Source organism: Ochlerotatus camptorhynchus, unplaced genomic scaffold (genome assembly GCF_037179485.1).
Source record: "Ochlerotatus camptorhynchus isolate MF236.1 unplaced genomic scaffold, CSIRO-AGI_Acam_v1.1 ptg000196l, whole genome shotgun sequence".
In the NCBI taxonomy this organism is placed as follows: domain Eukaryota; kingdom Metazoa; phylum Arthropoda; class Insecta; order Diptera; family Culicidae; genus Ochlerotatus; species Ochlerotatus camptorhynchus.
Window position 1 is genome coordinate 4,242,577 of NW_027040686.1, and position 22,426 is coordinate 4,265,002.

The 22,426-nt window shown below is 41.6% G+C and overlaps 1 protein-coding gene across 2 annotated transcripts; it reads right to left on the reverse strand.

The window, feature by feature from the left end:
• Positions 1-833: 833 nt before the first annotated feature.
• Positions 834-14,910, reverse strand: rogdi (rogdi atypical leucine zipper). Of its 2 annotated transcripts, none has more exons than XM_065223732.1 (6): positions 14,612-14,910; positions 8,552-8,942; positions 7,662-7,865; positions 2,038-2,526; positions 1,454-1,968; positions 834-1,384 (listed from the first exon to the last, which is right to left on the reverse strand). In XM_065223732.1, the coding sequence occupies exons 1-5, from the start codon at positions 14,620-14,622 to the stop codon at positions 1,900-1,902; spliced, it is 1,164 nt and encodes a 387-aa protein (XP_065079804.1). In that variant the 5' UTR covers positions 14,623-14,910; the 3' UTR covers positions 834-1,384; positions 1,454-1,899. The 2 variants fall into 2 exon arrangements, with proteins under 2 accessions (XP_065079804.1, XP_065079805.1); XM_065223733.1 differs by having other exon boundaries at positions 1,450-1,968.
• Positions 14,911-22,426: the final 7,516 nt, after the last annotated feature.

Consider the following 22,426-nt stretch of genomic DNA (forward strand, 5'->3'; position numbering starts at 1 on the left):
GGTCGGTTTTAGAATACTACTGCCCTGTATGGAATCCCAATTGCCAAAACAGTGTACAAAGAGTAGAGTCTATTCAACGACGATTCATCTGGTTTGCCCCTCGACGATTGCCTTCCAAGCTACGAAAGTCGGTGCCAGTTAATTCACCGGGATCCTTTGTGGTGTCGAAGAGATACGACAAGGGCCCTGTTTGTGGCAGACATTCTACAGGGCAGAATCGATTGTGCTTCTATTCTACAACAAATCGACGTTAACATTCAACCACGAGCACTCCGTAACAACGCAATGCTGAGGATACCTTTTCGTCGTACAAACTATAGTTCGTATGGTGCTATCAATGGGCTACAAAGGGTTTTCAATTGTGTTGCTTCCTTATTTGATTTTCACTTGGCACGTGAGACGCTGCGCCTGAGATGCCGTGATATATTTTTAAGAATTAGGAATTAAGTTGGACTTCACGGCCATTGCAGCTTGTTACTTCTTGACTATGTATATTGTATTTCCTAGTATTGCTTAATCCATCATTAGGACTAAACCCTACATCAACAGACTGTAGAACCAAATAAACAAAACAAATACACTCCATTTGAAAAAAAACTTTCCGCAATTTCCCCATAACTCATGTACTTTGCATCTGACGAAATTGGTGACATTTCGGATCCAATTGCCATAACTGGTGTTAGATCGTCATTCAAATTCCATAAATCCATGGGGGATGATAATTCATTAGATGTTAAGCTATGAAATAAAAACCAACAGAAATAATCGAAACCCTTCTCGGTAAATACCTATATGTTCGCTTAAACTAAGGAAAATAAAGGACAAAATAGAAATGAATAATTCAAATAAATATATTTCAAAAAAAAAATATTAAAATCATGCTGATGTATCAGAACAGTTTAAAACCTCTAAGTGCTAAAGTTCATCTTCGAATTTTGTAAGGGTAACGCTTCTACGTTCGAACAGTTTACAGTTCATTTAAGGATGCCTATGATACACATTTCAGTTCACCGTCCATTCACCCGTTCAGCAGCCGGTCTTGGAATAAAAACATCAATTTCGAGATTCCTACCGCCAACTCACTATTCACCCTACCCTCTTATTTACACAATGCTCATCACAATCAGCGATCGATCGCAACTGATTGCACACACCCCCTTCACATCCAGCACCTTGGACCAGCTGCTGACCGGGGGAAGGCATTCTCCTACGCACTCGCACACAAGGTTGAGTAAATATTTGCCACTATACGATTTCATTATTTCTGTTTACTTACGACTCGTTAAGTACTCCTAAACATTAAATTTTCATTTGTTTCACTTGCGCTTATCTAAATGTGTTGATATCGGCTGCAGTCTGGCTGCCTCATTCCGTTGATAAAGCACTAAAAATGGAAAACAAACACAATTAGGCAATTCTGGCAGCCAAACACTAATGGCTGATAGGCACCTACAATCAGTTGGTATTTATGGGAACTTCATAAGAAGCTCCTTCGATGAATCACTGCCTGTCTCCCTTTCCCGTAGACACAATCGCCACCGGCGCTTGCCGATAACAACACGAGTACCCTAAGTTATCAACAAACATCAATATTATCAACAACGACCGACGACGGCCAAATTTCTTCGTTACGAGCACAAGACTCGTTTGAACATCGTACTATCCGTCTGTATATGTTTGGACTTTGCGCGGTACTTAATAGCTACTAGGATCAAGGGTTCCACCTTTTCATGTATTCACTTTTGTCCTGAAAACTGAGGAGTGCACTGCTGCACACTAGTTGCTTTGCTGTATAACTTAACACTGTTGAAAGAGAGGGAATTCTAAGATCTTAACCCGCAATCACCCCACCTAAGCCCGGCACGGTACCAGAGGATCCGCCGCCGGCGATTGGTCCAGTCAGTAGGACATTGCGGATGCCGAACGAGAACCAACGGTGAAGTCCTTATACTGCGAGAATACTGAAATCTGAAATGAAAAAAAAAATATTAAAATGACTCCAAAACAATTTCCAACAACTCGTATGAGAGAAAATACCTTATCCTTAAGCTGCTGACACAGCTGCAGTGCCACGGTAAACAGCACCAGCACCTCGTTTAACCACGGTACCGAACACTCGGCCTGGCAGGAATCGAACTTCATCGTGCCCTGGAAGTTCGTCAGCTGGTAGGCCACAAAGATCAGCTTGTGGCTCTGGATGTAGAAACTGATCGCCAAATCCTCCGGCAGATTAGGCGACAGCGCTTTCATATTTCGGCTCTTCATGAGCTCATCGATGGGCTTCTTGCGGGGTACCACCAGCGAGGTCCTGCCTCGCTGCAAGGCACCCAATATGTTTCCCAGGACGTGCAACACCTCGTCGGAGGTTTTGAAATTGTATGAACTATCCACATTGTCGATGTGGTTTATTGCTTGCTGTAGGTGGTTGGCGGCGTCCTGGACCTGCTGAATCTTCCACGGGTAGTCCTGGGTGATGGAGGTCCGCTGCGTTTGCTGCTGCTGCCGTTGGACCTTGAAGTTGATGTCCTGGGGGAAAAGGGGGCAATTAGTTCGCAGGTTCTTGCAGGGGTTTTTTGTGTGAATGGAAAAGGTAGCGTGGAGACACGTTAAATTTCGGACACTAAGATAATGGTGGAAAAAAATCTGCACATAATACCTACAACAAAACCGATTGCTTATTTCAGTAAAGCAGACTTATATCGATAGCATACGTAGGTTATGTGAATGTTAATTCTTCTGTAAAATTCTTACAGTTACAGTATCCTCAGATACCTGTAGCGGCGTGCCTCCATCTCCTCTTGAAATAATTGGTGCCATTGGCTTTCCTCTTTGTCTCGAATAGTTTCCGCTTAACCAGAGCCAAGTATCTTTCTATTGGGCGAAGTTCTGGACAGTTTGGCGGATTGGCTTTTTTTGGCACGTATTTAACCTTTTGACCATTATACCATTCCAGGATGGATTTAGCATAGTGACAAGAAGCCACAACAGAGCTCGAGTGTCGTGGTTTCTGATGAATGGTAGCAACCGCATTTGCAAACATTCTTTCTCGTACACATCTTGGTTGATAGTGCTGGTAGAGCCGAAACTTTGAGATTTCCGGCCGCAACTACATATGGCCTGACAAACCAAATACTTTTTGAAGAATTTCAAAAACTTCTTTGTCCTGAACACTCGGCAATGCAATGTGTTTGGACACATGGCCCTCTGGCATAAGATTCCGGGAGTTCGAAGACACTGATAAAAAACGGGATTTTTTAAAGTCAGTCCTATTGAACCCACTACCATCGTCAGCTTCCGAGACAGCGAATGCGAGCAAGTAGGCTCTTGCTCTAGTCCCGCAAAAACGGTTCAAGCACTTCATCGTCCGAATCCACCAGATGCGCTCCCCCTTACAATTTTTTTACCAGAATGTCCGCGGATTAAGAACTAAAACTAGCGATCTTCGTTTGGCATTATCATCTTGTGACTATGACGTCATTGCGCTGACCGAAACGTGACTTGGCAGCGACATATTAAACTCTGAACTCTCGTCTCGATCGGAATCCAGCCACATCTCAACTGCTACGTGGTGGCGGCGTACTGATCGGTGTCAAAAAGCATTTACGTTGTAAGTTGGTTCCACTAGTTAATGCCAACTGTTTAGAGCAAGTGGCCGTGTGTGTTTCGTTGCCAATGCAGTCGGTCTACATATGTTGCGTCTACTTAAGGCCTAACTCGGACTGCGCCATGTACTCCAATCATGCATCTTGTGTTCAAGAATTGTGTGAGCTTGCTGAAACTACCGATACTGTCATAGTTTTGGGAGACTATAATCTGCCTAGACTATCATGGCAATTTGATGCCGACATGAATTCTTACATCCCGACCAACGCTTCATCTGAACAAGAAATCGCTTTGACCCAGTCGATCCTTGCATGTGGATTACAGCAGGTTCAGGATGTACGTAACGTAAACAAGAGATTACTTGACCTGGCTTTCGTTAGTGATACTGACAGAATCGAACTTTTCGAATCGCCCTGTGGAATTTTAAAACTCGACGCTCATCACATATCTTTTATCATCAAATTTGACTACCTTCGTAATACTGACGACGTTGGGCTGGACCGCTGTTATTACGATTTCAGCTTCTGCAATGAACCCCTTATCAACGCCCGGATAGGCTCGATAGACTGGACGACGATTTTGACTGATTGTGACGTTGACGATGCTGTTTTCCGGTTTCATGGTACCATTTTCGATATCATCCACGAATATACTCCTATTCGACGATATTGCCTCCGTGTTCACTACAATCAACCATGGTGGACCACGGAACTTAGGAACCTCCGAAACAGGTTACGGAAAGCAAGGAAACGTCTTTTCAAACAACGGACTGAGGAAAACAGGCGATTACTTCACGACATGGAGGAGCACTACACCAGCCGGTTGAACACAGTTTTCCATGAATATGTATTGCGCATTGAGTCGGAGACAAAGCGGGATCCATCGTCTTTTTGGACCTACGTGAAGAAACTTAGGCGGAATGGCGGTATACCACTCAATGTGTCCTATAAATAAGCTCTTGCTGACTCCGCGGAAGAAGCTTCTGATCTCTTCGCAAAATTCTTCAAGGATGTTTTTTCGACTACCCCTCCCACTCATTCTCCGGATGATCGTCGTGACTGGATGAGCAGCATAGCTCATTACAACTTGCATTTGCCGCAGTTGGATGTATCTGTTGAAGAGGTGGGGAAAGTTCTTTCATCTGTCGATCTTTCTCAAGGCCCTGGTCCAGACTGTTTGCCGCCATCGTTCATTAAGAAATTTTCTGCATCTCTCGCTTCACCTGTGTCGATTATCTTCAATCCTTCGCTAGTTAGTGGTGTTTTTCCCACAATGTGGAAGTTTGCGTCCATCACACCTATTCACAAAGCTGGAAACATCCACAACGTTGAAAATTTTCGCGGAATTTCGATTCTAAGCTGCCTCCCAAAAGGTCTGGAGAAGATCGTATATGAGGTCGTATATCAAGCGGTTAGGTTAATAATTACCGAACATCAGCACGGCTTCGTGAGGAAACGCTCTACAACAACCAACTTAATGGTGTTTGTCAACTCACTGATCAACTCCATTGAAAAACGACGACAAGTTGATGCGATCTACGTGGACTTCAGTAAGGCGATCGAAAGGGTTCCACATGTGCTTGCAGTCGACAAAATGAGGTGTATGGGATTACCTAATTGGGCCACGAAGTGGCTACAGTCTTACTTAACTGACCGCTCAGCCTATGCGAGCATTAACGGTGTTAATTCGCCTAGTTTCGAGATACCCTCTGGTGTTCCCCAAGGTAGCCATTTGGGGCCTTTAATTTTCATCCTGTTCGTGAACGATCTGTGTAGTCGACTGTGTTCTTCGAAACTTATGTTCGCCGATGACTTAAAAATCTTTCGTACAATTAACTCAAGACTTGACTGTTGCGCACTCCAGAAGGATATTGATTCCCTTTTGCGCTGGTGTACATTGAACGGTATGCAGGTTAATGTCACAAAATGCTGCGCAATATCTTTTAGCCGTTCACGCGAGCCCTTACGACATGACTATAGGATAGGACTCAGTAGTTTGCTCTTCGTTTCTTCAGTTAAGGATTTGGGTGTTATCATCGACTCTAAAATCAGATTCAATGAGCACATCTCCATGATAACTGCTAAAGCATTCGCCACATTAGGTTTCTTGAAACGAAACACAAACGCATTCCAGAACATCTACGCGCTGAAATCACTATACTGTGCTCTCGTCCGCAGTCTTCTAGAGTATGCTGTTGTTGTGTGGGCACCCTTTTACGCTATTCAAGCTAACAGAATCGAAGCCATTCAGCGAAACTTCGTAAGATTCGCTTTACGTGTTCTGCCCTGGAACGATTCGGTAAATTTGCCGCCTTACGAAGAACGGTGCAGGCTGATTGACCTGGACAGGTTAATAGCTCCTGCGTGAAATGTATAGCTATCAGGATCTGGATACAGGAATCCGCTAACGGATACATTGTAAGCGTAGGATTTAGCGTTGCCCTTCACAAGCTACTGGCTGACATTCAGAACTTTGCATTCGTTGGACAATTAATGTAAAGTTATTCACCATAACTGCGGCTATCATGTTCAGTTCCTACTATGACATGCCAACGAACCGAGGGGGCCGTCATACCTAAATCTCAGTTCTAGATGTTCTAATGATCTAGATCATTGAAGTGCTGTAGTTAAATCTTCTGCTTTCCTTTATTTAACGTCGGTCTCTGTTCCACAATCTAGTGCCTATCACCAACGGACATCGATTGCCATCCATTGACGGCAATCGAATGTGCAGGAAGGCTGCGTGGAATATCGCACCCATTCAACACACATGGGCCGGGACCAACGGCTTTACTTCCCTTTCGAAGTAAGACGTGACCGGAGATTTTTATCCTTTACATTAGCAAATCAATCTACAAAATTTCCTCTTTCATTTCTCGCATCTACTTGCATCGCGCATCATCTTTTTGCAGGAAATCTTCAGAATCTTCTTTCTATCTACTCAGCGTGCACGCAGTTAACCACACCAAAAACAAAATCTTTCCTGCATCGTAGCGTCGTCCCCCTCGCATCGAACAGCGTCGCTACCAAGATGACAGCACTAAACTGACTGACAAATCATGGAAAGCATTATTGTAGCTGGAAGCACCGCCGCTATTGAGAATTTCCAGAAAGCACCCCTGCCATCAACACTAGTCTGCGATCGGTAGTCACGCGTCACATTCCTAGCGAGCTATCGACCGGATATTCTCACTTTCCGCATTGGTGGAATTTATTTAAAAAATGGAAACGTAGTTCAGTGAGTTAGCAGTTTTGTGTGATGTAAGGGGAACGGTGGCCTTAGAGCGACCGTTTTTGCTTACTGAGCAGAAGATCGTGGATTAGAACCCAAGTCTCTTACATTTCTGAGTTGATAGTTTCGCATCATTACCATGCTTTAAAAGATTGTATCCCTTCCCAAAGTGCAGCCAGATCTAATTCACCCTTCACACTAACACTAACTCTTCTAGATAGAGCTGGAATTAGGGCGTAACAGCCTTTGTAAACAATGACTTCTATCGGTGTTTTCTAGGAACTCAAAGCATACCCACGCAAACCAACATAACCGTCGGGTAGGGGAACTCTTCCCCTACCTGAAGGTGTTGATTTGCGTTGGCAAGCCTTAACTTTCTAGAAATCATCAATAGAAGACATTGTTTACAAAAGCTGTTACGCCCTAATACAAGCACTATCTAGACTTGTTCTGTAATCTATCTTGCACTAAACAGTTTTAGAAGACTTTCCTTAAAGTTCTCTGGGTTTGCATTTAAAGTCCATTTGTATGCCTTTTGAGGACCCTTATGGACATACCCTAGAGTTGTTGTGAAAATCTATTTGACTTGTCATGAAACCCCTATCGAACTTTCCCAAGAAGCTTTTGGACTCAAATACGAGGTTCTCTGTATTTGTTTCGTTTTCAGTTTCGACAATACGGAGCTCCAGCTACAAGGAACCAAGTATCATAGAAAAAGATTCCCTCTACTTAATAACAGTAATGCCGCAGATACACTTGGATGACAAACTATGAGCATGACCATTATATGTATAATAATTACAGTTACAGAGTTAACATAAACTTACCGCATGTGTGATGCTATCGCCGGTTAGCGTAACGATACACTTCAACTGCTCCGGAGCCGCCGTCAGCACAAACTTGTCCTGTTTCTTGCCTTCGTTCCCGTACAAGGGAACCGGAAACCGATGGGCACATTCCACCAGAATAACATGCAACTCTTTCAGCACCGAGTGTACCTCCTCGTGTAGCACCCACTCGAACTCCACTTGCTACGAAGAGATATAGGGAGCACATACAAAATAAAGGTGTTTATTAGATAATCTTGACAACAAAGTTTAAGCGGTGGGAAATGAGTTGTTCCACGACGATAGGATTATACCGATTACAACCTTCGCACGGATAGGCAACTTTGTAGGATAATTTGAATTACTAACAGGTCAGCGGATGCAAACTCAATTAGCTCACTACAGCCACATGCAACGCTTGGATTTAAAGCTTAACTAAGTGAACACTCATCGCTTACGGTTGTACCCATCATACAGTTAGGAATAATCGATAAGCAAAGGTCAATGAAACAGTACCAATACACATTCGTTTCCGATATTCCATCAATTCACTGAGAGCCTCTTTCCATTCCACATCCTTATCGAGAATGGTGCGAGAAAGAAAATCATTATGATTGCGTAAAAATCTGTCACTTCTACCATTAGGACAAGGTGACTTTTAAACGCTCCAATAATTACACTAGTGAGGCTTCACAAGCCCTCCACCGAATAAATAATAAATAATACATTTCATCCATCGCCTCGTTCGCTGTGTTATTAACGTTATTGAAGCTCACACAGTAGTGGCACTCCGATAGCGCGATAACGAGATTGTCGCCAAGCCAAAACAATAATAATAATAAAGCAAGGCCATATCAACACAAATTTCTTTGCAACACATGATCACTCACCAAGTTAATAGCTTCCTCCTTCTCGGTTTCGGCCATCCTGGTCGGTCGTCTCACTGGCGGCGGCCTCCTGCTGCTGCTGGCTGTCGAAAAACTACTCTGATTGCTGGTTACACTCTGTCGGATACCACTCTGTCTGGAGAAGTAGCTCCCTCCTCCTTCTCTTCCTCCGGATCCTTCACTGCCGGGGCTAGTAACTTCACTAGACCACGAGACCTGGCTCGACAGTTGCTGACCAGAATGATTCCGACGATGTTTGCGAGGAGATTTCTGCGGTGGTGTTTCTGGTCCTGGTGCTGCTGTTCCGTCCGCGAAACTCACCACCGTTCCCTTCGATGACGGGACTTTGGATTTTTTCCGCGACTGCGGCTTGGAGAACCAATTGGGTCCACTGCTGTTGGATCGCACGGGAAAAACAAATTCGTAAAACACTGATTAGACACTACTGCTACCCGATAGCGATAAAACATGTATGAAAGGCATTTATTATTTCGACCTACACGCACCAGAGCAGAATTTAACTACGGCAAAAGCTGCAAAAAGGGAGATTGTTTTGATGGTTCTGTTCAGCTGCTTCTTTTTTATACGGGGCCACAACTGTCAAACGAAACGTTCGCTCGAAACGAACGCTTCCCACGAGGAGAGTGGAACGGTTGAGGTACGTTCACAAGTATTGAGTTTTGAATCAGCCGTTTCACGTTGCACCACCGACAAACCGAAAAGAAACTTAATCTTAATTTTTGTTTAAGAATCGATTACATGTCCCAGAATGCCGTTGAGTGTTCTGAGTATATTTTAATGTAATTCTGAGGAGACTTTCATGATGACTGTAAGGAAGATTCAATGTCCAAAAAAGTATTCCTAATAAGTTCTGAGATTAATTTCAGAAGTTCTGAGATGAATTTCAAGAAGAATTCAAAAATTTCTAAAGATTTTTTAAGGATAATTCATAGTATTTTCTTAACGGAAGATCCAAGGTAATTGCAAGAAGAATTCCAATGGAACCCCAGATGGAGCCAAATGTTTCGGGTATAATTGGACTCAGGGACTTCCAAGGATATTTTCGAGAAGCATTTCATGAGAATTATTAGGAGAATTTCAAATGATATTTTTAATTATTCGTAGCAGAACTCTTAGAGCAGAATTTAAAGGGAAGTTTACCGCCCCGAAAATCATTTTTTTTTCGGCACGTTTTCGTTTTTCTAAAAAAAAATGGAAAATTTATCGAAAATAAAAGAAAATCAGGTTTTTTCCTTAGATTCCTGAAAAATTCACACGTAAAAATATTTTTTTTCTCTTATCATGAAAAAAATAGACTCTCAGCAAAACCGGATGGTTGATGATTTGTAGTTTTTTGAGTCCAACTTTATGCCACGACGACTTTCAATATTTTTGCACGTTAATTTTCTTTGAAAATTTAGAAAAAAAGTAATTTATTTAGATTCTTGATATCTTTTTCTAATATTTTTGCACGTGAATTTTCTTTGAAAATTTAGAAAAAAAAGTAATTTTTTTTTAATTTTTGACATCTTTTTCCAATATTTTTAGCAAGAAGAAGTTGTAGGTAGGTACAAACAAAGAATAATCGTTAATAATTAAAAAAAAAAAACATTCGTAGGATTAAAAGTTTTCATTAGTTCTTTTTTGGTACAAAGCGGATAGCTTTCAAAATAAAAGCCATCCAACTTTCAAATCAAAAGTTAGCCTCTCTCTACTTTTAAAAGTTGATGCTTTCAAATTTAATTGCAGTACTAACAAACTAAAAATCCATGGTTTTTCAATCAACCCATACAAAGCTTCAATACAAAAGACGCACATTTTTACCGCAACTACGTATGTTTTTACCACAAATATGAATTATTTTTAATTTAATTGCAAAATTAATTGAAGACAACCCTTATTAATATTTTATTTATTTTATTTATTCATTTATTTAGTACATTTATATTTTTCATGATGATTGAGAGTGAGCGAATAGTTAGTCTGGATTTGAACGTCTTCGGGTACAGCTTTATACAATCTTTCGAGTGATCCAGTGGTGGTCCAGTTCTCGCCCAAAATGAAATTTTTTAACGCAAATGGCGCAGGTGCTATTGAAACCATTTCTAGACGAACAATTCAAACGTCCTAGCTGCATAGATCGTTTATCTGCATTGACTTTCTCTGTCGTTAATAACTCAGCTGCAAAAATATTCCCTGTTGTACTTGATGTTCTGGATGCTAGATGAGAATCTCCTTCATCAAACTATGTTGTAAAAACAGCGTGAAAGCCGTGGTTATCAAAAGAGGAACTCGATTTTGAATTGTTCGTCGAGATTTGCTTCCTCACGCACTCAGGGTAGGTGTGCTTGAAGGAAAGAGACTTCAAGCATTTCATCTTGATGGTTGTGATGAGAATGGCCTTCCTTTCCGGCAAGACTGTCGAGGCTGCAGGGGTTCAAAATACATGCATTAGTAAAATAGGAAGTTTTTTGAAAATTTCCACAACTTACTACTGGCAACTGGATTGTGTAAGACCCTCTTAGAAGCTTAGTTTCTGCCTTGCTTCCAACACTAGAATCATATCTTAAGCAATTGACTGTTTCATGGCCCCTCCTTGCATCAATCATATCTTTCGATGGATAATTCGTCGAACGAGGTTGAAGATATGATCACTGTGCTACAGTGGAACTGCCGTAGTCTAGTGCCTAAGCTAGACTCGTTCAAATTTTTACTTCACAATTATGATTGTGATATATTTGCTCTCTGTGAAACATGGCTTTCTTCCGATAAAGAACTCAACTTCCACGATTTTAACATTATTCGCCTGGATAGAGACGATTCTTATGGAGGAGTACTTTTAGGGATCAAAAAGTGCTACCCTTTCTACAAAATTTCCTTTCCTGCTCTATCAGGCGTCGAAATCGTCGCTTGCCAAATAAATGTGAAGAACAAAGATCTTTGCATAGCTTCAGTATACGTTCCACCAAGAACCTCCTTTAGTCGTAGTCAACTCTGGAATCTAGTTTCGATTCTTCCATCCCCAGTATTAATTCTGGGTGATATGAACTCCCATGGTACTGGGTGGGGCGATCTATATGACGACAATAGAGCGGCTATTTTTTACGATTTATGTGACGATTTCAATTTGACTATTTTGAACACTGGTGAAGCGACACGTATAGCAAAACCTCCGGCTCGAGAAAGCCGACTCGACCTATCTTTGTGTTCAAGATCGCTATCATTGGATTGTCAGTGGAAGGTTATCAATGATCCCCATGGTAGCGATCATTTGCCAATCATCATTTCAATAAAGTGTAGCCCTCACTCTGCAGAACCATCTCGGGTTCCATTTGATCTTACAAGGGACATCGACTGGCAGAAATATGCAACGGCGGTGACAATCGGTGTCGAATCAATAGATGCGCTTCCACCATTGGAAGAATATCGATTCCTAGCCGATTTGATTTACAAAAGCTCACTGGAAGCACAAAAAAGAAAAGTTCCACGTGCGCCCTTCACACGATGAATTTTACCATTTAGTGCGTCAGAGTACCGTTTCGAGTTGGCAAACCGATTGGGACAATGGAAATCTTGGACGGTGGTTACATTCAATTATTCCTAATGTTTCTTCGAGAGCGTGGTTTAAAGGCTTGGGCTTAAGTCGTGACTTCATTCGCGTGATTAGTAGACTTATGTCCATCTCAATAGAATAAACCTCGTGGACAGCAACATATGTCGGTGTGGAAACGGTTACGACGACATCGATCACGTAGTTTGGCAATGTACGGATAATGACGCCGCCAGAGAGCAACTTTTGAATACCCTCGAGGCCCAAGGAAGACAACCCTATATTCCTATCAGAGACGTGTTGAGTACCCGCGATCTCTGCTATATGCAGTCGATTTATGTGTTTCTGCAAATGTCTAGTATAAGAATTTAATTCGTTTGTCTTTTGTATCTCTTTATGAGTTTTTGTTTGTCTTGTCCCCCGTCTCGATGAGTCTCACCGTCGCCCACTGGTCACCATAGCCGGTCGAACTCCAGACGAATCTAGAACCACACTACCGTTCATACTGGCGACATCACTCTGATGAGACAACGAAACCCTACCCCAAGCTCCTCCCCTTTTCCTATCCTTCGACAATGTACCCCTCTAACCTCGAGTAAGCCGCGAGTAATCGGCCCAACTCCTACTAGACATAGAATTAAGTGAATTTTGTTAGAAACAAAGAACAATGAATTATCGGCTCCGTAAAGCTAACGCGATTGAGCCTTACAAATAAACGAACTAGATAAAAAAAACTGGATTGTTTCTACCGCTCGAGAACGTCACCTCCGGGAGCCTCCATCTTACAAACCTGAACGAACATGTCATGTGCTGAATGCTGTCATCCTTGTGAGGGAACACCCGAGGACAGAAAATGCAATCAGTGATACCAATCGCCACATGAGAATGGAACATTTTCAAACGCATTTCCCGTGTGCACTCGGTAGTGTTCCCTGAGATTCGCTCAATTAACTCGTGATCTTCGAACCTTCAGCCGCATCAGATTTTAATTTAAGCTAGGATTGCTTCCCTCCTTTGGCTACTACCTGGATTCCGACGAAAAAGAACTGGTGGCTACGCCAAATGCGGCAACCGATTCCAGATTCCAGCGAGATTCCGGCGCGCTGTGATGGAAGAAAAATGTTGACACTGCTGCTGTTCCTGCCGTTACTGCTAGAACTACTCATTGCGCACTGGACCAGGTATGCAATCCAGCGGAGCAAAGTTAATACTGACATAAACACATAATTCAAAACTCGTCCGCAGAGGTGGCACCACAATCTAATTTCTTTCTCTGACGTTTTGGAGATTTGATGTCTTGGGCAAAGTTGTTTACCTTGACAAAATGAACAACTCTTTAGAAGACGTAGAATTTCCACAGCCTACTGGTTCCGAGATATATCAACAATCAATACGAAACTAACGATTTTAAATTGGCTCACTACTTGACTAGCCTATTGGTCCCAAGCAAATAGATTAACGTAGCCCATTCTAGTTGAAATTCTAGTACTACACTATGTTTGTTTTGATTCGCTATGAAAGTTTGACAGATGAAATGAGGGGCTAGTGGATTTTCGAGGGGTGAATCGATTCGCTTAATTTAATTTAAACCAGCAATATAGTATTTTTGCCAATGGATTTTATTTCAGTGCATAGAGGTAACCCAGACCAGAAAGTCCCGAAGAAACGAGCTCAACTTTTTGGCTCAGCTCTGGTACTATCTTTGGTCCCAAGCTAATCGATGCACCCCTCTAAACATAGGAAAATCCACGAACCCCTCATTTTATCTGTCAAACTTTCATAGCGAATCAAAACAAACATAGTGTAGTACTGAAAATTATACTAGAATGGGGTACGTTAATCGATTTGCTTGGGACCAATAGGCTAGTCAAGTAGTGAGCCAATTTAAAATCGTTAGTTTCGTATTGATTGTTGGTATTAGCATAGAGGTAACTCTAAGGCTAGAAGGTCCCGAAATAACGTGCTCAACTTTTTGGCTCAGCTCTGGTACTCTCTTCGGTCCCAAGCTAATCGATTCACCCCTCGAAAATAGGAAAAATCAATAACCCCTCATTTTATCAAATCAAAACAAACATAGTGTAGTACTAGAATTTTCACTTGAATGGGGTACGTTAATCGATTTGCTTGGGACCAATAGGCTAGTCAAGTAGTGACCCAATTTAAAATCGTTAGTTTTCGAATTGATTGTTGGTGCTAGTGCGCATGCAAAATACGCTTGACAATATTTTTTGAAGAATTTTCTTCTAAGAGTTATGTATGTTTGTCTGTGATTGAGGTATCCATGCACATTAACAAAAACTTATGGTAGCGAAGCATTGAAGGGATCAGAACCAGATTACGAAAAGAAAAAATACAACTTGAATGCATCTCAAATTCTAACGTGACCAAAGTCATGTGACCAAGATTATTTTTTTCCCAAACCCCTGTCGTAATCGTTGTACTACAACAAAATCACACTGACCTAATCTAGCTATTCAACTCAATTCAGAAATAGGCCTTGTCAATATACTTACAATTTAGGCATTTTCAAGTCCGATTTTCCAATCACTTCACTACAAGAGCTGCTAATCCAGACCAGATACTCTCGACATGGAACAAACCGAACTCAAGTGCACACTTTAATCCACCGTAGAAACAACCTCCTATCAGAGCATCGACGCGTATGTTATTAATAACAACCGCTAATCAATTGTGTCAATATGATACGGCTTTTCGTGCTCAATGGTAAAACTGGGCTTTGATGAACCCGATCTCGGCCAACCATCCATCTATTTCGGCTGCAAACATTGGACTGATAGGAAATACTTGTCCACTCGATGGCCACACGAAATTAAATGTTTCATTGAAAAGTGGCGCTTCCGATAAGCGCCAATGCAATGGAAGGAATCACCAACACTTTTGGAAGTTCTGAAGAATGTCAGCAGGTGAACTCCGTGTTGCTCGCAAATGTATGTAGGGGAAGACGGGGCATGATGGCCACCCTAAAAATAAACATTGGTCTATCCTAGTGTCTGTTCATGCTCACGCAGTACGCAATAAAATTCAAATTTTTAATTTTATTAAATAAATTAAAGAATATATGTAAACAAGTACAACGTTTTCAGACACCCCTAGGTGCGCACCCCTACGAGGCAGGACGTGCACTCACAGCTAAAGGTGTTTCTTGCGTTTTTTTAAGAATCATGTTATTTATTTTATCAACACAAAATACCAGCACCAGGATGAAAAATTAATTGAAAATTCTTACAAACGAATCTTAAAAAAGCTTATTGCCTATTGCAAATTATTGTTACAAAATGAGGATTTTTTCCGTAGGTGAATTATGATCCGTGTCTTGATAGTTATTGCATATTTTTAGTCATTTTTGGAACGTTGCCTGTTAGGATCATTGATGAAAAATACGTAGGTGCAGTTTAAAAAAATATAAGATTATATATGTCAAAGGGTGCTTATCTTGCCCCGTCTACCCCTATTGCGCTTTCTTCCGCTTATCGGACAAAGAGCGCTTCCAATCTTCGCAGACAGATACCGCGATTCGTTCGTCCAAGCCGGAGAGGTGATAACAGCCCGGGGCCGAAATAAATAATCAAATAGAACAGAATCATGAGGTGTCTCATTGCGCGGCATTTGGATGTGCACGATGCTGCCAATGCATCATTCATCGTGTAGAAACACGTGGACGTGGCGCATGGGTGGATTAGTGTTTCTATCAGCTGGACGTCCGTTGGCCGGTGGCAAGGTTTGATTAAAAGTGAATTTCTCTGATGAATCAGCTCCAGAAATCCAAAAAGCGATTACGTAACATCTACGTTATTTCAAATGTAAATTTCAATTATATTTTGTTATGATTGACGGGTTTCTTGATTGTAAGTCACGTGGTTATGTGCGTCTATTGAGCAAAACAAGCATACCAGTTAGTACGAATGCGATAATTAACTAAAAAAATACGAAAACTGAAACGCTGAGAAGTGACCGGATTGGTGCAAGAGTGCAAGATAAACAAGATAAGAGATAACATAATGTCTCATTTATTCACGGTTTAAACTTATTGATTAACTTGTTATATTTGAAACAGACAAAACATATTTGATTTAATTCGTTGTGAAATAACGTAAGTTGTCACAGCTAATCCAAATGCTCTTGCACTTGACTTAGTCTGTCATGCGGCGCTTCGAATCTTAGTGATTTATCATTGATTTTCAAGTGATTTACGATTGAGCTTGAGCTTGAGCTTGAGCTTGATTGACCGCCCACGGTTGCTACTCTGTTACTGCCAGATCAGCTGTAATTACACAGAGAACCAATAGACGATGCTTGGGACTAGCAATCATCCTCAATGTGTAAAAACTGGTGATCTTAAATTAGGCAATACCAGCGCCGGCCACGCCCGAACACAGGTCAAGAAAGGAATGGGAAGGATTGTGTTGACATGACACTCGCTTTGACGGAAGCCGAGAACACCTCTGCACTTCCACGAGGTATCACTGGGATGTTGGACAAGAGGGTTGGGTTTGCAGCATGGTTCGTTTGGGTAAACGATAAGCTGAATTGATGTCCTAACGATCATATAACGCGAAGGAGCTTGGAACTAAACCCACGGTCTTCTGCTCAGTAAGCCACTAGGCAGACGAGCACCTTTTTAATCACCGAGTTGCTGTTATTACCATGTAGTCATATTAACAAATACGAATCTTGAATGTGGATGGGCCTGAGATTAGACTCATGATGTTCTGCTCAGTAAGCAAAAACGGTTGCTCTAAGGCCCCTCATATCACATAATACCGTTGCTCAAATTTGTGTATCCATTCAAACCCGGAACCAACGACAACAACGAGTTTCGCAAAATACACGATACACAAGCGATTTTACCATAAATCTCTTTGATATGTAAGGACCTGGGACCGCGTTTTTCTGCTCAGTAAGCAGGCCACTGTAACCGACGATCTTTCAAATCCGAAAACTAAAAACTACGAAAAAGTACTTAGGCCTTCATTAAGTTCCACTTTCACGCGACGTTCAATGACAGGGTCCTATCCAGGATTACATCTGAAAAATCCAAATCTGGCCAACGCCCACCTAAACCTGTTCTAATCCACCTGAAATGACTAACGAATGGAAGACTTTGACTACCCAGCCATTCAATAGTCTCATTCCGTGCCTTATGGCAACTTGATGATTCTATTGCGCTCATCTTTTGGCACCAGGGGAGACTTGGTCCTGTACCCAATGCTTAGCTTATCTCCATTCCACTCAGCTACTCGCAATTTCTTGTGATATAGTGGGCGAAATATTATTATATGAGACAATTCAATGCAGACGTCTTTCCAAATTTGGCAGATCGACAGGTAATCGGTGAGTTACCACGATAGTTGCTATTCAACAACTCGACAACGTCCCATCGTCAACGCCTGCTATGATAATTTCCCATTGCAGACGCCAACGAAATGACGTCATCGAGCTATCGATCAACTACCCTGGTTATCGCCTGGTACCTTATAGCACGATGCTAGGAGGCGAACCGGAAGAATCGATGAGCTACCTCTCCCCCTTGATTTTCAAGTGATTTACGATTAGAGACAAAGTGATTTATCGTTGAAAAATATGTACTGTATAACACCTTCAAATCAAAATGATTATCATTTGCATTGGCACCAGTGTTTTCATCCATTGAATTTGATTAGTTTTGCTTTTGAAACCAAATGTCAAAATCGCACATGCCAAACATTAATCGCAAAGATGGCAAGTCAACAACAAATGAAGTCAAGTGAAAGAAGCGATAATTCTTCATTTCCATCCGAAATAATTTGCATTCTAGAGCGTGAGTATTATGAAATTGATGCTGTATTCAATAATAGTGTATAATAGAACTTCTATTACAAAAAATTGTCAAACTTATCAAATTTATTGCTCAATGTCTCGTCTTGCTTCTACTACAAGCCTTGCAATGTTGTTCAATATCACTTGGAGACATGTGACCCGGGTAGTAATAGCAACCGGTGGATACTAACGATTATTAATTGGCTCACTACTTGACTAGCCCATCGGTCCCTAGCAAATCGATTAACGTACCTCATTCTTGTCAAAATTCTAGTACTACACTATGTTTGTTTTGATACACTATGAAAGTTTGACAGATAATATGATTAATTAAAAAGACGTGGATTTTACTATGTTTCGAGGGGTGCATCGATTAGCTTTTGACCGAAGATAGTACCAGAGCTGAGCCAAAAAGTTGAGCACGTTTCTTCGGGACCTACTAGTCTTAGAGTTACCTCTATGGTTCCATCATGTTGGAAATTAACGGATCGGAGGATTCCAGAAGACGGTGAAGAAGATCTGTATTCGTGGCTTCTCTGGAAAACTTTCTTGTGAGGTGGGTTCTGTATTGCTTGGTAGCTTTGTTTCTGCTTTCCTGGGCCTCTTCAAATAGTCAATGGGTATTAGAAACGAAGAAATCACTTTCACCCCGTGTATGAGCACTTTATGAACAGACACGGGAAGATAGTACCATGGATATAGATTGACTAGTTTACGAGCCGTTTCTATTCCGCAGCTCTCGCAGTTAATTTCGTACCTTGATGATAGTATAAGAGTTATTAGTTGAATACACATTTATCCATGTAGTCACATGATTTACTACCTGACGTAAATTTCCAACATGAGGGAACTACCGAAAAACTGTGAGGTGTAATGAGAGAGAGAAGGATTAGTAATTTCCATTTAATTCCACTACCTTATTTGCTTATCCTTGTCAGATACGCGTATTTCGTCTACAATGTGCAGACTTCTTCAGTGTCTTGTACTAATACTCGACTAGTATTAGTACAAGACACTGAAGAAGTCTGCACATTGTAGACGAAATACGCGTATCTGGCAAGGATAAGCAAATAAGGTAGTGGAATTGAATGGAAATTACTAATCCTTCTCTCTCTCTCATTATACAGGTATTCCACTAAGACGCCCACATTCATCAGGATTCAAAAGTGAGGTGTGCTCCGGGGATGCTCTGCACTTTTAGCCATCACAGATGACAACGGCGAGAACAGTGATATCGACGAAGAGGAAACTGCAAGCGCTCTTTGAGATTCGTACAATTTGAATCGGAACGTAATAAACATTGAACATGAATGATTTTGGTATTGATCATTGACAAAATCGAAAAATATTTAAAGTACGTAAGCGATTCAGTCAAGGGTCGTTTGGGGGTGGTCTGGTTTTGATCCCGAGACATTTTGTTAGTTACTAGAAATAACCCAGGTTGCTTGGTTATCCATTTGTATGCCTCTTTTCACACCTACTCGATAACAGCCCAACAAACAATTCAAAGTCACAAGGAAGGGGACAATTTATCCTACCCGATTGTGTTGTTGGTTTGCGTGGGCGTACTTCGGATCACGCGAAAATGGCTTGACATGTTTTGTGTACAAAAGTTGATAGGCCATTTTTAAATGTTACGCGAGCATCATTCATGTGCTCATTTTTAGTAAACACGGCACCGCTGAAACGTCAAATTTGTTCGTGCAGTTCATTCCGTGCATTGGTCAATAGTTCACGTTTGGTTCATTTTTGGTGTAAAGGGTGTTGCGATCAAAATGTGGTCGACTTAAACTTGATGCATTTCTTGTAATCGAGCATTTAAAAATCCTGAACACCCCTCATTTTGTAGGTGTGTCTCTATTTTGATTTTAACATTTTTTTTTTCCTTGATTTGTTTTCCGTCGATCTTGTCTTCCGTGCTGAGCAATGCTACCGACGCCAGGGAGGCAGCGCTCACACTTGGACCCTACCTATCGACCTATCAACTCATGAACCGGGGACCAATGGCTTTACTTCCCTTCCGAAGGAAGGCGTGATCAGATATTTTATGCTTCAGAACATCCCGGCGGCGCCGACTGGAATTGAACCCAGGCCTGCTGGAGTGAGAGATAATCACGCTTACCACTACACCACCGGTACCGCTATTTAGACATTTGCTTTTCAGTTTTCAAAATGGCGTCAAAGCAAGACGAGCCACGCTTCAGAATTTTGCACGTGAATCGCGAAAATCAGAAGTACTCGCAAACGGAGTTAGCAAAATCGTTAAAAGTGGCCAAATCCTGGGCAGGAGTTTTATACGGCGACCGGAAGGGAAAGGTGGCAGACATTTTTAAGCATCCGAAACTGTCGAAGCTAGCTAAGAAATATCTGGTTTGGCAGGCTAGCTGTACCTGTCGCTTGAAAAGCGGCTTTTTCATTTCAACCGGGACCGTCAACCAGGAAGTTTACCTATTTGAACGAGCGTCTGGAAAAACGTCTGCTGCCTTTCCTAAAGCAACACGATTGTCCCCTGTTGTTTTGGACGGATTTGCCATCCTGCCATTGCGGAAAAAATGCCATGCACTGGTATGCCGTCAACAACGTGCAGGTGGTGCCCAAGGACAAGAACCCAACACGCTAGAGCTCCACCCAATCGAAACATATTGGGCCGTCGTCAAGCAGAACCTGAAGAAGACCCAAAATTTGTGTGCAAATTGAGAGTGACGCCGAGATTCTAAATTCCGCTCTACAAAATTTTCAATCTTTCGCTAACACGCGGATTGAAAAATTATAAAAGTTATATACTCACATTAACCATCGAGTGCGCTTCCTCAAATAAGTGGCGGTTAAGAGAAATTTGCAGTGTTTCGCTAAATATTACGAACACATTTCTGTCCACTGCATTGATGTGGCTAGTGGTGAACTGGTTATGAGTGTCATGTCTTTCCGTAACAAAAGATTAGCCATGGATGAGTATCTGACATGCAATACTGAAATCAAGGCGGACGAAAAACAAGTGAAATGTGTTTACTGCAGCAACTCTGTACACATGAAATGCGCGGGATTATCTGAATCTCGCTATAACAAGATTCAAAAAACAAATAGCTACTATTGCTCAAACCCCTGTGAATCTTCGCATGTGACCAACAAGAAGATGGATGAACTGTTGGCCAATATGAAAGGTCTGCAAACATCGCTTGATAGTATCAACAAAAAATGTGATGAAAACAGTGCGAACCAAAAACGAACAGATGATGCTATGAAATACTTGAGTGTGTCCATTGGAGAACTATCAAAATCCCAAAGTGAAATTAAAATTTCGGTTGAAGAAGTGAAATCCTTACAAACTTTTATCTCCGCGCAATATGACGACATAAAATCGTTACACGAGGAAATGAAAACAGACTTTGCTAGTTGCCTGAATAAAGTGAGTGATCATGATGGTCAGATTGTGGCCCTCAACAAAACAATCGTCGAGATGAAAAAACGTCTGCGTCTTGCAGAGCAGAGTGGACTGAAAAATGAAATTGTTATTAACGGCATACCTAAAGAGCTCTCTCTCGGTGAGTCGACCATCGTTACGAAGGTAGCTGCTGCTGTTGGAGTTCAACTGTTCTCCACCGACATCGAAAGAACTCAGCGTGCCAGGAATGGTATGCTCCTGGTTGAGCTCAGTAACTCCAAAGTACGCAATGACATCCTGCGTGCTCGTAAGGGTAAATCCATATACGTCGATGAAATCGATTTTGGCAATGCGGTGCTACCGGCTGGCTCCAGATCCTCTCCAAACAACAGGCGTTATCACACTAAAGTGTTCATAAATGAGAACCTGACCAGAGAAACCAGATCTATCTTCAGAGAAGCTAAATCTCTCCGAGTGTCTCATGGTTACAAATATGTGTGGTGCAGTAAAGGCAATATCTACTGTAAGCGGGACGACTCTGCTGAAGTTTACGTCATCGATTCCGTTGAGGATCTAAAAAAGTTACGCTCATCTCCGAGGAAAGCCTGATTTCTTACTCTCTGTTGCTGTTTTGCTGCTGCTGCTGTTGGAGGCTGCTGCTGATGGTGTTAGTGAGGAAATTTTGATCTACTCACAATCGACACAATGGAAACAAACGATGATGCTGATTTTATTAGTACCGTGCGGTTAGGGGCTATTCATAAACTACGTAGACAGTATTGGGGGGGGGGGGTTGGCAATTGTTAACGGTCCATACAAATTTCAAAAATTTTGTATGGACAATTGTCTACGCAGGGGGAGGGGGGGGGGTCAATAATCCCAAAAAAACTGTCTACGTAGTTTATGAACAGGCCCTTAGGAGATAATTTGAGTGTATGCTACCCTTTTTTGAATGAAGTTTTTACAAATACAAGAATCAATTTATTATATGTAAACATCAACTCGATACGAAACAAACTTGATGATCTTTTGATTTATATATCTAGTTTTAAATCTATTGTGCATCTTATTTGTATAACAGAAATGAGATTGAGTCCGGATGAACTGCATATGTGTCATTTACCCAACT

Excerpts from the sequence above, each read along its gene's own strand:
- rogdi (XM_065223732.1), bottom strand. Across the intron at positions 2,527-7,661 it reads GCGATAGCATCACACATGCG|GACATCAACTTCAAGGTCCA; the intron begins GTAAGTTTATGT and ends CTTTTCCCCCAG. Across the intron at positions 1,969-2,037 it reads GTCAGCAGCTTAAGGATAAG|ATTTCAGTATTCTCGCAGTA; the intron begins GTATTTTCTCTC and ends TTTTCATTTCAG.